Genomic DNA, 14447 nt, shown 5'->3' on the forward strand with positions numbered 1-14447 from the left:
ATAAAAAAGGGAGTTTCCCCTTGCCATGACCTCTACTGAACACTCGATGTGCTGTGTGCTGTGCACGCCTCTAACTGCATAGCCAACTCCCCGGTAATCCAATAATATACTATATCTTATATTTTAATCGTTGTATAATGACCTCTCATCCATTTTACAAAACATAGTTATAATTCAACAGTATTTCATAAGTCAATTCCAGTCAGGTACCTGATTTATTCTTAGGGTGAAACTATGGCTGATGATGCCCACAATGAGAGGTGAAACATGTACCATCTAATTTATTAATTTGTTATGTTGACAATTTGATAAGGACAAAGTCCTTAATTTTTAAGATTTTATTGTATTGAATAGGTGGGTAAACATTAAAAATATACTAGTTTTATTTAATTCAAGTACTTTCAATACCGATCCAAGAATGATTTTTATCACGCGTAACAGAAACTTTTAGCAAACAGAATCAATTTCCATTTATTTGTCTGTGTTTGAGTCATCAGTCCATAGACTGGTTTGATGCAGCCCTTCATGTCATCCTATCCTGCGCTAACACTTTCATTTCTATGTAACTATTGCATCCTACATCTGCTCTAATCTGCTTGTCATATTCATACCTTGGTCTACCCCTACCGTTCTTACCACCTACACTTCCTTCAAAAACCAACTGAACAAGTCCTGGGTGTCTTAAGATGGGTCCTATCATTCTATCTCTTCTTCTCGCAAAATTTAGCCAAATCAATCTCCTCTCGCCAATTCGATTCAGTATCTCTTCATTCGTGATTTGATCTATCCATCTCATCTTCAGCATTCTTCTGTAACACCACATTTCAAAAGCTTCTATTCTCTTCCTTTCTGAGCTAGTTATCGTCCATGTTTCACTTCCACACAATGCCACGCTCCACACGAAAGTCTTCAAAAACATCTTTCTAATTCCTATATCAATGTTTGAAGTGAGCCAATTTCTTTCCTTAAGATAGCTCTTCCTTGCTTGTGCTAATCTGCATTTTATGTCCCCCTTACTTCTGCCATCGTTAGTTATTTTACTACCCAAGTAACAATATTCATCTACTTCCTTTAAGAATTCATTTCCTAATTTAATATTTCCTGCATCATCTGCCTTTGTTTGACTGCACTCCATTACTTTTGTTTTGGACTTATTTATTTTCATCTTGTACTCCTTACACAAAACTTCGTCCATACCATTCAGCAGCTTCTCGAGATCTTCTGCAGTCTCAGATAAAATAACAATATCATCAGCAAATCTCAAGGTTTTGATTTCCTCTCCTTGGATTGTGATTCACTTTCCAAATTGCTCTTTGATTTCCTTTACTGCCTGTTCTATGTAAACACTGAAATTGAGGGGGGACAAACTGCAGCCTTGCCTTACACCTTTCTGGATTGCTGCTTCTTTTTCAAAGCCCTCCATTCTTATCACTGCAGACTGATTTTTATACAGATTGTAGATAATTCTTTGTTCTCGGTATCTGATCCCAATCACCTTCAGAATCATAAATAGCTTGGTCCAATCAACATTATCGAATGCCTTTTCTAGATCTACGAATGCCATGTACGTGGGCTTGTCCTTCTTGATTCGATCCTCTAAGATCAGACGTAGAGTCAGGACTGCTTCACGTGTTCCTACATTTCTTCTGAAGCCAAATTGATCTTCTCCCAACTCAGCTTCAACTTGTTTTTCCATTCTTCTGTAAATAACACGTGTTAAAATTTTCCAGGCATGAGATACTAAACTAATGGTGCGGTAGTTTTCACACCTGTCAGCACTGGCTTTCTTGGGAATAGGTATAACAACATTCTTCCGAAAATCGGATGGGACTTCTCCTGTCTCATACATCTTACACACTAAATGGAATAACCTTGCCATGCTGGTTTCTCCTAAGGCAAGCAGTAATTCAGAGGGAATGTCATCAATTCCAGGTGCCTTGTTCCTATATAGGTCGCTCACAGCCCTGTCGAACTCTGACCTCAAAATTGGGTCTCCCATTTCATCAGCATCAACAGCCTCTTCTTGTTCCAGAACCAAATTATCTACATCATTAACTTGATACAACTGTTGGATATGTTCCTGCCCTCTTTCTGCTTTGTCGTCTTTCCCTAGAAGTGGCTTTCCATCTGAGCTCTTAATATTCATACACCTAGATTTCCTTTCTCCAAAGGTTTTCTTGATTTTTCTGCATGCAGCATCTACCTTTCCGAGGACTATACAACCTTCGACAACCTTGCACTTCTCCTTCAGCCAGTCTTCCTTAGCTACCTTGCACTTTCTATCCACTTCATTCTTTAATCACCTGTACTCTTCTCTGCCCTCTTCATTTCTACCATTCTTGTATTTTCGTCAGTCATCAATCAGGTCTAGTATCTCCTGAGTTATATACTGATTCTTAGTTGATCTTTTCTTCCTTCCTAACATTTCTTCAGCAGCCCTACTGACTTCATTTTTCATGACTATCCACTCTTCCTCTATTGTGTTTCCTTCAGCCTTTTCATTTAGTCATTGTGCGACATGTTCCTTGAAACAATCCCTCACACTCTTTTCTTTCAACTTGTCTAGATCCCATCTTTTTGCATTCTTTCCTTTCTTCAATTTCTTCAGCTTCAGATGGCATTTCATGACCAACAAGTTGTGGTAAGAGTCTACGTCTGCTCCTGGGAAAGTTTTGCAATCCAACACCTGGTTTCTGGATCTCTGCCTAATCATAATGAAGTCTATTTGATACCTTCCAGTGTCTCCAGGTCTCGTTGACATATACAGCCGTTTTTGTGGTGTTTAAACCAAGTATTGGCAAGGACTAAATTATGATCAGTGCGGAATTCTACCAGCCGACTTCCTCTCTCGTTCTTTTGTCCCAATCCGCTCTTCCTTGGTGTACCACTGCATTCCAGTCTCCCATCACAATTAGATTCTCGTCACCTTTTACATATTGTATTAACTCTTCTATCTCTTCATATATTCTTTTGATTTCCTCATCATCCGCTGAGCTAGTAGGCATACAGACCTGCACTATTGTGGTGGGCATTGGTTTGGTGCCTATCTTGACAACAATAATTCTTCCACTATGCTGATCATAATAGCTTACCCGCTGCCCTTTTTCCTTATTCATTATTAAACCAACTCCTGCATTTCCTCTGTTTGATTTTGTGCTGATAATTCGGTAGTTGCCTGACCAAAAATCCTGTTCTTCCTGCCAACGTACTTCACTTATACCAACTACATCTAACTTTAGTCTATCCCTTTTCAGATTCTTTGTCTAACATTATTATTTACCAGATTATGCGTGTGAACGAGGCTAATTTCAAGAAGCGAAGTATTTTCTTTTCTGGCAAATTACAGTGATTAATGAACTGTGTAAGTATTTCTCTCCAAGTCTTAGGACTCTATTTTATGCCAAGTGTCATGTAATTTGAACTTGTTGATTCCACTGACATTCGACTGTACCAAAGGGTACTACAGTAATTTTCTAAGTGGCAAATTTATTTACTTTGTGAGTCTGATTTCATGAACATTTGACTCTATTGTTTCCTCACAAGTGAAACATTGGGTCGCGTGTTCGATTCCAGTAAACATTCGACTGTGTAAAAGTTTATTTTCAAAATGACCAATCTTAAACCACAGATTAGATTTCATTGACATTCTACTGTGTGAAGTTACTACTCTATTCTTTCGAGTGCATGTTTATTGGTGTTATAAATCATTCTTGAATTTTTTTTTTTTTTTTTTCAACGGTGCAGAAGACACTTTCCAAATTAGCACGTCCACAAGTTTAAGTACATGTGTTCCTATCTATATTTCAAATGACCAATCACAGTACCCCAACTGCTAGATCTTCACGACCATCCAGAAACTCTAGACCTTCCAGAACGTCTAGAGCTTCCATCGCTGGAGGAGTCGTGATTCCATGGTGCAGAAAGCTGATCCATGGAGGAACAAAGGGAGCAGCCAACCTACGATGAGCATCGTCGGCCACAAGATGGGGAACGGAAAGGTTATACCCCACTTATCTTCTGTACAGAGGTGATATAAAATTTGATCTTTCATCAATAAATTCAGAAAGTTTAAAAATAAAATTCTATGAACTTTATTTGAACAAACCTCTCACTCTCTCTCTCTCTCTGTGTCACTCCATTAATGTACTGTACACACCCTGTGTGAAGTCTTGTGCTCTTCAAGCCCAAAGTATGGGCATTTCCCATTACAGTATGTATTAAAACTTTCTGGAACAAAAGCCTCATGTTGTTTGTTATTCATTCCTTGGTAGTATAATATTATAAACTCACCCTGTGGTACACTGCAGCCTAACTCCAATGTCCACTGTTGCAAAGTTTTCACAAATGTTGCTAAAGCATTACCACCATTAAGGGCAGCAGCAACAGCTAAATATCTCCCACTGAAATATGGGAAATATATGATGCTGTGGTTTTCTGTAAAATTAAAAAAAAAAAAAAAGTTAGGTCAATCAGCTTGGTAATTTTGAAAGAGAATGAGTGCAAGTAATTGGAAAATCCAAATAACATACACTACAATTGTGAACATTAATGCAGTATACAGTAATTACCAATAAATGTCATAATACGTTATAAGGAAATGCAGGTGGAAGGCAAATACTTACATTTAAGGACGAGGGTTCGAGGGTTGGAAAGAAGGTAGTGGCAACATTGGTGTCATGCTTTGCTATTCTGAGCCTGTCTAGAGGAAAGGCATAGCTGTTCAACACACTCAGTGTTGCTAGTGTAGTACATGCAGATGAATGGAAACAAAGTGGTGACATAGTGTGCAATTCGATCGTCCTAAGTGAAGCTTTCAAAGAGGGAGAAGCATGCGTGAATTTTGAAGTATGGCAGAAACACGGTTGGAAAAAGAAAAAATGTTGTTTAAAACACATTTTCTTTTGCACTGATATATGGTACAAAAATAGAGTCTTCTTTTTCATACTACTGTAATATACTGATGCTATAAAAGATTATTTGATATACGTCTATTAGAAAGCTTGAATGAAACTGACAATAATGTTAATGATCATGTTAAACGTTAGTTGAACTTACAATAAGAAGTCAGATCAATTAGTAACACAAAATGCAATATTAACACACTTGTCTCAGAAATGGATGTACTAAGCTCACTCACTCCTTCATACTTACTAAAAAAATAACCTCCATTGTATGCATAATGACATTCTCCAATTTCTACCTGACACATTCTACTGGTCTTGTCCTCTATATAATAAATGGAGACACGAAGCCAACATCAATAACCTGCATTCTGCACTTAATGACATCAACAAATCCAAACAGACTTTTCATTTTTTAACAAAAACATTATTAACAAGTTATAACAATGTCTCTGTATATTTAATCAGTTCTATTAATATATTGTATTTTTATAGAGAGATCGCAATACAGCCAAACAGCTGAAGTGACCTTAACTAAAGGATTTAAATAAAAAGGAAATTTTTATTGAGAACACAAAAAGAAATTAAGCATTATCACTGGGATTAAACACTGAATAAAAACACTAGTTTAAAGATCTATTTTAGTTCCAGTCTGTTTCGAACCTTTCTGAAAGAATTAAACCAAAAGAAGAAAACTTTATTTCTACACTAGCATTCAAAAGTTGTTCAATAATGGAGAATATGTACGGGAACATTTGCTTGTATGTTACTATCAATCTTCACAGTCTTTTAGGAGTGTAGGGCAAACCTTTAACTAAACTGTTTCAACAGGTTTCAGGTGGCATGTCAAGTTTTGGTGTACCCGATTGCTTGTAGGCAGCATTTGCAAAAGGGTCATTTCAAAAATATTTAGCAACATTTAGAGCATGTTCCTTCAGGTTTGGAAACTGACGGTCATTAGCTAAGAGATTCAAAAGATGTTCCAAACAGCCAGAGGTTATTATGTTCAGGTCTTCCCTGTTCTCCAGCACGTGTCACATCTGTGAGACATTAGCTGCAAAATCAGTCTCGAGTAACACACAAATCATTTCACTCTTCTTTGCATTTCTTCATTTAAGAAAAGTCTAGATAAATAACTGATAGGGAATCTGCCATCTGGGTGACAGCCCTAACTGCAGAGCAGTGGTGACTGACCGACTGATTGACTGGTTGACTGACTGACTTAAATGCCATCTCTGCCATGTATTCATGCGTGCGTGCATGCGTGCGTGCATGCAGATGTGGATTTCCTGATGTATCCAGAGTATATACCAAATAAATATCCCCTGTTACTGTTAAAGTACACTACTGGTTCACTATGGACATCTGACCATCCATTGATTCATAAAAAAACAACTTGATTGTTTAACACTGAAGAACACAAGCTTTTTTCTTCCTTGAAAACAGTATCCAGAAAAGAACATCCAATTTCTTATCTATTTGAGGGATTATAACTGGGATGTAATTGTTGCATTAACTGGAGAAACTGAGGGTGTTCCACATTGTGAAATGCAGTATACATTTTGAGCTACTAGTGAATCTAATTAATGTTCCTCTTCAGATGTGCTTTTTACATCAAACATATCCAAGGAAGATGAAGTTGAAGACAATTTCCTTTTCTGTCTTGAAAGGTGCTCCAGTAATATTCTAGTGCTTGCTGACAATGCTGCTTCTAAGTGAGACAGTGTCTGGAAAAAATCAAAGAAAATATTGTGGTCATATCTCCTACAGTAATATTTAAAGGATGGTCAAACACTTTCTAATTTCTTCTATTAAAATATGCTGATAAAAAGTAAGATGCCTGTTGCTTAGATTTGAGCAAAAAGATCCAAAATGGCAAAATATAACATTTAAATAGGGGTAAAATAAATTCCTACAAAACATTTATAGCACCTTGGATTTTCAATCAGCTAGTAGTTTTCTGTTTCAAAAAGCTATGATACAAATAAAGGAAAAAGGGAAATTATTGAAGATTAAAGAAGTGAATGTTAACTTAAGTTGAGTGGCTCAGGCGGTTGAGGCGGTGGTCTTCTGAACCCAAGTTAGCAGTTTTGATCCTGGCTCAATCCAGTGGCATTTGAAAGTGCTCAAATAAGCCATCCTTGTGTCGGTAGATTTACTGGCACATGAAAGAAATCCTGCTGGACTAAATTCTGGCACCTTGGCATCTCTAAAAACCATAAAAGTAGTAAAGCCAATAACATTAATTATTGTTTACTTCAGATATACTGTGAGAAAACCAAACAAGAAACTATTTTAGTGTTACAATAACAGATTATTAAATTAATATCTTACCTTCATCATCACTGTTGGCTTCTTTTCATTTTTCTCTACGATTCTTCATTCTCTGTACTTGGGCTTCCTACTCACATCTATATTTCTTGCACTTGGCTCTACAGCCATTTCTGCTTTCATTTGACATTTCATCAAATGAGAGCCAAACAAAGTATTTTATTGTACCACTCATCTTACCGCATAGTCGAACCAGAGCATAATGTAAGCAACAAGAATATGAACTAGTACAACTGACACCAGCCCGTTACTGGTCTAACAACAGACAAGTATCATTCAGTAAACTGTTCAAATTCTTTAAATTTAAACGATCATCATTGTATCAGTAACAGAACTGGGAAGTAGTAAGAAGAGCAAATTAAAAAAAATGAAAAACACAGTAGCTGCCGAGGGAGGAACAGCTCACAACACACAACTCTTCATGTGCTGCACCAAGAGCTTGCCGATGGGTGCCCCATCACATTACTGAGGTTCTAAATTGGACACAATACACCACTGTAAATGTCTACTTGGTGTGTTATAATGCAGATGGGTCAGACATTCCAGACTGAGTTATTGCAGTGCATGAAACATGAGATCAATCTTATGACCTGGAACAGAAACGTTAAGTCCAATGATAGGTGCCACCCACAGTACCCCTGGGCCAAAAATCTGTGCCAAGTACTGACATAAGCCCCTGCAACAGCTTACTCTGATAGGGATATCAACAAAAAACAGCCTTGTCACTGGTGTCTAGTGTCTTCCTGCAGTGTGGCAGCAGGTTATAAATATTGCTGGAGATAACTTTGAAGAGATGTAACAATTACCAGGTACAGCAATAAATAGTTTGTCATGTATGGATGTGACACCGTTACTTTCTTTCAAACCTTCGTTTTTAGCCAAGAGCACCCTTAAGGACGAAACATCAAATGGATACAAGATTTCTAGAATGACTTATAAGATGGAAACAATCTTTGATACCAAGAAGGTGGAAAGACCAGGTAAGGAAATAAAGGAAGGAAAGCGATGATCAGATCAAGAGCTTCATTAGACCCAAAACTAGCTAATGTTGGAGACTTAGAGAATTCAAGGGAGGGGGGTTAACTGATTAAGAATGTTAACACTTAAAGCAAATGTGAAAAGTATTCTTGTAGACAGCAATAAGAATGGACATAGAAAGCTCAGAGTTAGGGCATTCACAGGTACTACAATGACTAAAAACCTGTTTGGTTGGAGCATTGTTAGCCAGATGATCATATATTTCTGCTATAATAAAAAAAGAATGTCAACAAGCTTAAAATGAAACCAATTCCACATTCAAGTAAGATTGATGTTTTCAGTTGAACTCTTGAAAATTGCAGCACTTTTCACTCCTGTACAAGCCTGTGCATCTGGTGGTCTACTTGTTCCTTTGAACTAAAATATGAAAATGATGATAGATATTGAAAAATATCCTATCATATGATACTATACCCTGCACTACAGAGGTGCCCATTCTTTTAACATATGGAGTACCCTTAAGAAAGAAATTAGAATCTTGTTGATTTCCTTGATAATATCTTTGCAATATATTTGTTATTTAGAGTATTTCATTAAAAATCAAAGGAGAAAAACTTTATGTTTATTTTACTTTTAGGTTTGTAGGATGACTGGTGTTTACATTATTAAATTCATTTACCAGTAGAGCTCTGCATGCGCAGTCACACTGTTTGAACATACAAGATATATAAGAGGCAGTCAAATGAAAACTGAACACATGAGTTAGCTGGAAAATTTATAATGTCCAATAACGGACCATTTATATTGGTATTATAAATTTATTCATTCGGGACAAATATTTCAGATTCCCTATATGAATCAACATGTATATCATCTGATGGCCAAGCAGGCATCAATTTTGGGTAGTGAGACAAAGTCTCTCATAGTGCATTGGCACTGCCGGTGGCTTCAAGTAGTCTACGCAGTGGCCTCCACGGTATGCACTAGCCATGCGTCTTGGTAGGTGTGCTAGGTACCAACTGACGAGCCCAACCTAGCACACAGGGGCGAAACTCTGGCAACCAGGAATGAGTTAGCTGGAAAATTTATAATGTCCAATAACGTACCATTTATATTGGTATTGACATAACACTTAGTCGAGCAGCTTGTCTCCTTTCTCCCAAGTCTTCCCAGCCCAAACTTTGCAACATTTTTGTAACGCTAATCTTTTGTCAGAAATCGCCCAGAACAAATCAAGCCGCTTTCCTTTGGATTTTTGCCAGTTCCTGAATCAAGTAATCCTGCTGAAGGTCCCATACACTGGAACCATACTCTAGTTGGGGTCTCACCAGAGAAAAATATGCTCTCTCCTTTACATTCTTACTATAACCCATAAATACCCTCACAACCATGTGCAGAGATCTGTACCTTTATTTACAATCATACTTATGTGATTACCCCAATGAAGATCTTTCCTTATATTAATACCTAGGTATTTACAATGATCCCCAAAGGGAACTTTCACCCCATCAATGCAGTAATCAAAACTGAAAGGACTTTTCCTATTTGTGAAACTCACAACCTAACTTTTATCCCCGTTTATCATCATACCATTGCCTACCATCCATCTCACAATATTATCGAGGTAATTTTGCAGTTGCTCACAATCTTGTAACTTATTTATTACTCTGTACAGAATAACATCATCTGTGAAAAGCCTTATCTCTGATTCCACTTCTTTACACATATCATTGATATATATAAGAAAACATAAAGGTCCAATAATACTGCCTTGAGGAATTCCCCTCTTAATTATTACAGGGACAGATAAAACTTCACCTACTCTAATTCTCTGAGATCTATTTTCTAGAAACAGAGCTACCCATTCAGCCACTCTTTTGTCAAGTCCAATTGCACTCATTTTTGCCAGTAGTCTCCCATGATCTACCCTATCAAATGCCTTAGACAGGTCAATCGCGATACAGTCCAATTGACCTCCTGAATTCAGGATATCTGCTATATCTTGCTGGAATCCTACAAGTTGGGCTTCAGTGGAATAACCTTTCCTAAACCCAAACTGCCTTTATCAAACCAGTTATTAATTTTGCAAACATGTCTTATATAAGCAGAAAGAATGCTTTCCCAAAGCTTACATACATTCAAACTGACTGGCCTGTAATTTTCAGCTTTATGTCTATCACCCTTTCCTTTACATACAGGGGCTACTATAGCAACTCCCCATTCATTTGGTAAAGTTCCTTCATGCAAACAATAATCAGACAAGTACTTCAGATATGGTACTATATCCCAACCCATTGTTTTTAGTATATCCTCCGAAACCTTATCAATTCCAACTGCTTTTCTAGTTTTCAACTTTTGTATCTTACCGTAAATGTCATTGCTGTCGTAGGTAATAAATTTTAATACTTCTTTAGTATCAGTCACCTCCTCTATCTGGACATTATCCTTGTAACCAACAATCTTTACATACTACTATTTCTGCCTTTTGAAGATCCTCGCTTACACACTCCCCTTGTTCATTAATGATTCCTCGAATGTCCTTCTTGGAACCTGATTCCGCCTTAAAGTACCTATACATACTCTTCCATTTTTTCACTAAAATTTGTATAGCCGCCAATTATGCTTGCCATCATGTTATCCTTAGCTGACTTCTTTGCTACATTCAATTTCCTAGGAAGTTCCTTCAAATTCTCCTTATTTCCACAGCCATTTCTCTATTTCTTTCCAACCTGCACCTCCTTCTTAGTCTCTTTATTTCCCTGTTATAATATAGTGGATCTTTACCATTCCTTACCACCTTTAAAGGTACAAACCTATTTTCACATTCCTCAACAATTGCTTTAAATCCATCCCAGATTTTGTTTACATTTTTATTTACTGTTTTCCACCAATCATAGTTACTTACTAAAAACTCCCTCAGGCCTGTTTTATCAGCCATATGGTACTGCCTAATAGTCCTAATTTTAATATCTTCCTTTCTTTCACATTTATTTTTAATTACCACAAAAACAGCTTCGTGATCACTAATATAGGGTTGGGCAGACCGGAACATTCAGTTGTTCTGCAACATTAGGAGCTTGAGGCGGAGTGTTTCGGTACAGAGTGTCGGGACACGGGACACAGGACTTTAACTGCGTCGTAGAGAGAACTTCGAGAGGCAACATGACATGCTCCGCGTCAGCTGGAATGTGCCTGTACCCGACGTGCTGTGTTAAGGCCGCACTAGATAGATTAGTTGGCCTTGGCTGTGTCTGACTTGATACCGGCTGTGTGCCGCCCTGTGCTGGAGTGTAAACATTTTTTCATCCAGTTACATCTTTAATTCCAAAGCGATGACCTATATTTTTCTTGGGCTTAAAAGTTTCCTTAAAGTCCAAATTAATTTTTAACATCAATCCCCGAGAAAGTGTTGAGGGAAATTTTCGAGATACTAAAGAAAGTAAATGGAAGTTGAGAGGGAAGGAATTTGAAGTGCAGAGAACATAACAGCATGAAAGTACAACAATGTTTTCATCCAGTTATATTTTTAATTCCAAAGCGATGACCTATATTTTTCTTGGGCTTGAAAGTTTCCTTAAAGTCCAAATTGATTTTTAACGTCAATCCCGAGAAAGTGTTGAGGGGAATTTTCGAGATATTAAAGAAAATAAATGGAAGTTAAGAGGGAAGGAATTCAAAGTGCAGAGTGCATAGCAGCACGAAAGTACAACAATGAATTCATCCAGTTATATTTTTAATTCCAAAACGATGACCTATATTTTTCTTGGGCTTGAAAGTTTCCTTAAAGTCCAAATTACAATCCCCGAGAAAGTGCAGAGGGAAATTTTCAAAATATTAAAGAAGGTAAATGGAAGTTGAGAGGGAAGGAATTCGAAGTGCAAAGAACATAACAGCACGAAAGTAATTAAACCGTACGAAAGACGGTAAACTTTGCATAATATCGCATCGGAGTCCTATTCAGGACTTTTTTACTAGAAGAAAACCGGACAGAGTGAAATGCAATTTATGTTCTATTTTGTCTGCAAAGGCACCTTCAACCGGCACAATGAAAAGGAAATGAAATGTCGTACGGCTTTTTAGTGCCAGGATATCCAAGGACGGGTTCGGCTCACCAGGTGCAGGTCTTTCTATTTGACTCCCGTAGGCGACCTGCGCATTGTGATGAGGATGAAATGATAACACATACACCTAGCCTCTGTGCCGTAGGAATTAACCAATTAAGGTTAAAATCACCGACCCGGCCGGGAATCGAACCCGGGACCCTCTGAACCGAAGGCCAGTATGCTGACCGTTCAGACAACGAGTCGGACAACCGGCACAATGACGAGACATTTCAAACTTAAACATGCCACAGTTTTTATTTTCGTGTACCACTTGTATATTGTGTATGTTAATAGAGCACTGACGAATGTTTCTTCAACTGTGCGAGTATACTTTTAATTGGTGAAAATAACATTGTGACATTTGTAAACACCTGTACTGCCAGTGTAATCATGACAGGTGTATTTAAGAATGAATAAAAACATTCTTGTACTGAAAAGAAAATTTAGACATGATTTTTTGGGTGAGTATTTCATTCAGAGATCCGACTGCTTTCTCACATGCCGTGAAGTTTTACCCTGGCCCTAATTACTCACAGTACAGGCCAATACATTCAACTGGTGAAAATATTCTTGAATTAGTTACTTTTAAACACCTGCACTACCATTGTAACCTATTATGTGTATTTCATATCGACCAGAAAAATGTTCACCTAAAAGCAGCCTTTAAACGTGATTATTGGGCGCGAATTTCAGTGTTCCGACTGTTCGTTCACGTTCCGTGCAGCTTTATGCTGGACATGGCCATAACTACACACAGGCACACACCACACAGCACGTTCCGTACAGGCACATTCCCCCTGGCGCGGAGCATGTAATGTTGCCTTTCGAAGTTCTCTCTACACTGCGCAGTTACAGTCCCGCGTCCTGTGTGCACACTGCACAGTTCAGCTAGTTTTTTTTTTTTTTTTTGCTAGGGGCTTTACGTCGCACCGACACAGATAGGTCTTATGGCGACGATGGGATAAGAAAGGCCTAGGAGTTGGAAGGAAGCGGCCGTGGCCTTACTTAAGGTACAGCCCCAGCATTTGCCTGGTGTGAAAATGTAAAACCACGGAAAACCATCTTCAGGGCTGCCGATAGTGGGATTCGAACTTACTATCTCCCGGATGCAAGCTCACAGCCGCGAGTTCAGCTAGTAGGCGAAGAGCACTGCATAGTGGTGCTAATGACGGGACAGCGAGTCAGTGTCTCCATCTCGCTTGAGAATGTTTCGGAACAATTGACACTCGGTGTCCTGGAACAGTGGAACATAACTGTGCACCGGCTCAGTGTGCCGAAACAGGGACATAGTGCCCAACCCTTCACTAATACCATCTATTACTTCGGTTTCTCTATAGAGCTCATATGATTTTACCAGCACCACATCCAGAATATTCTTCCCTCTAGTTGGTTCCATCGCTTTCTGAATCACGTGCACTTCCCATATTAACTTACTAGCAGTTACCCGTGGCTTTGCTCGCGTGGATTTCGTGTTGTTGTTTGAGTCATCAGTCCATAGACTGGTTTGATGCAGCACTCCATGCCAACCTATCCTGTGCTAACATTTTCATTTCTATGTAACTATTGCATCCTACATCTGCTCTAATCTGCTTGTCATATTCATACCTTGGTCTACCCCTACCGTTCTTACCTCCTACACTTCCTTCAAAAACCAACTGAACAAGTCCTGGGTGTCTTAAGATGTGTCCTATCATTCTATCTCTTCTTCTCGTCAAATTTAGCCAAATCGATCTCCTCTCACCAATTCGATTCAGTATCTCTTCATTCGTGATTCGATCTATCCATCTCACCTTCAGCATTCTTCTGTAACAACACATTTCAAAAGCTTCTATTCTATAGTTATCGTCCATGCTTCACTTCCATACAATGCCATGCTCCACACGAACGTCTTCAAAAACATCTTTCTAATTCCTATGTCAATATTTGAAGTGAGCAAATTTCTTTTCTTAAGAAAGCTCTTCCTTGCTTGTGCTAGTCTGCATTTTATGTCCTCCTTTCTTCTGCCATCGTTAGTTATTTTACTACCCAAGTAACAATATTCATTTACTTCCTTTAGGACTTCATTTCCTAATCTAATATTTCCTACATCACCTGCCTTCGTTTGACTGCACTCCATTACTTTTGTTTTGGACTT

The 14447-nt window shown here is 38.2% G+C and overlaps 1 protein-coding gene across 1 annotated transcript in view; it reads right to left on the reverse strand.

Moving 5' to 3' along the window:
* LOC136863295 (sedoheptulokinase) overlaps positions 1-14447 on the reverse strand; it is a 165775-nt gene that overhangs the window by 43016 nt on the left and 108312 nt on the right. Inside the window, exon 6 of the mRNA XM_067139680.2 lies at positions 4291-4434. Coding sequence (XP_066995781.2) covers positions 4291-4434 — 144 coding nt within the window. The remainder of the gene's footprint in view (positions 1-4290; positions 4435-14447) is intronic.

This window comes from Anabrus simplex, chromosome 2 (genome assembly GCF_040414725.1).
Source record: "Anabrus simplex isolate iqAnaSimp1 chromosome 2, ASM4041472v1, whole genome shotgun sequence".
Classification (NCBI taxonomy): domain Eukaryota; kingdom Metazoa; phylum Arthropoda; class Insecta; order Orthoptera; family Tettigoniidae; genus Anabrus; species Anabrus simplex.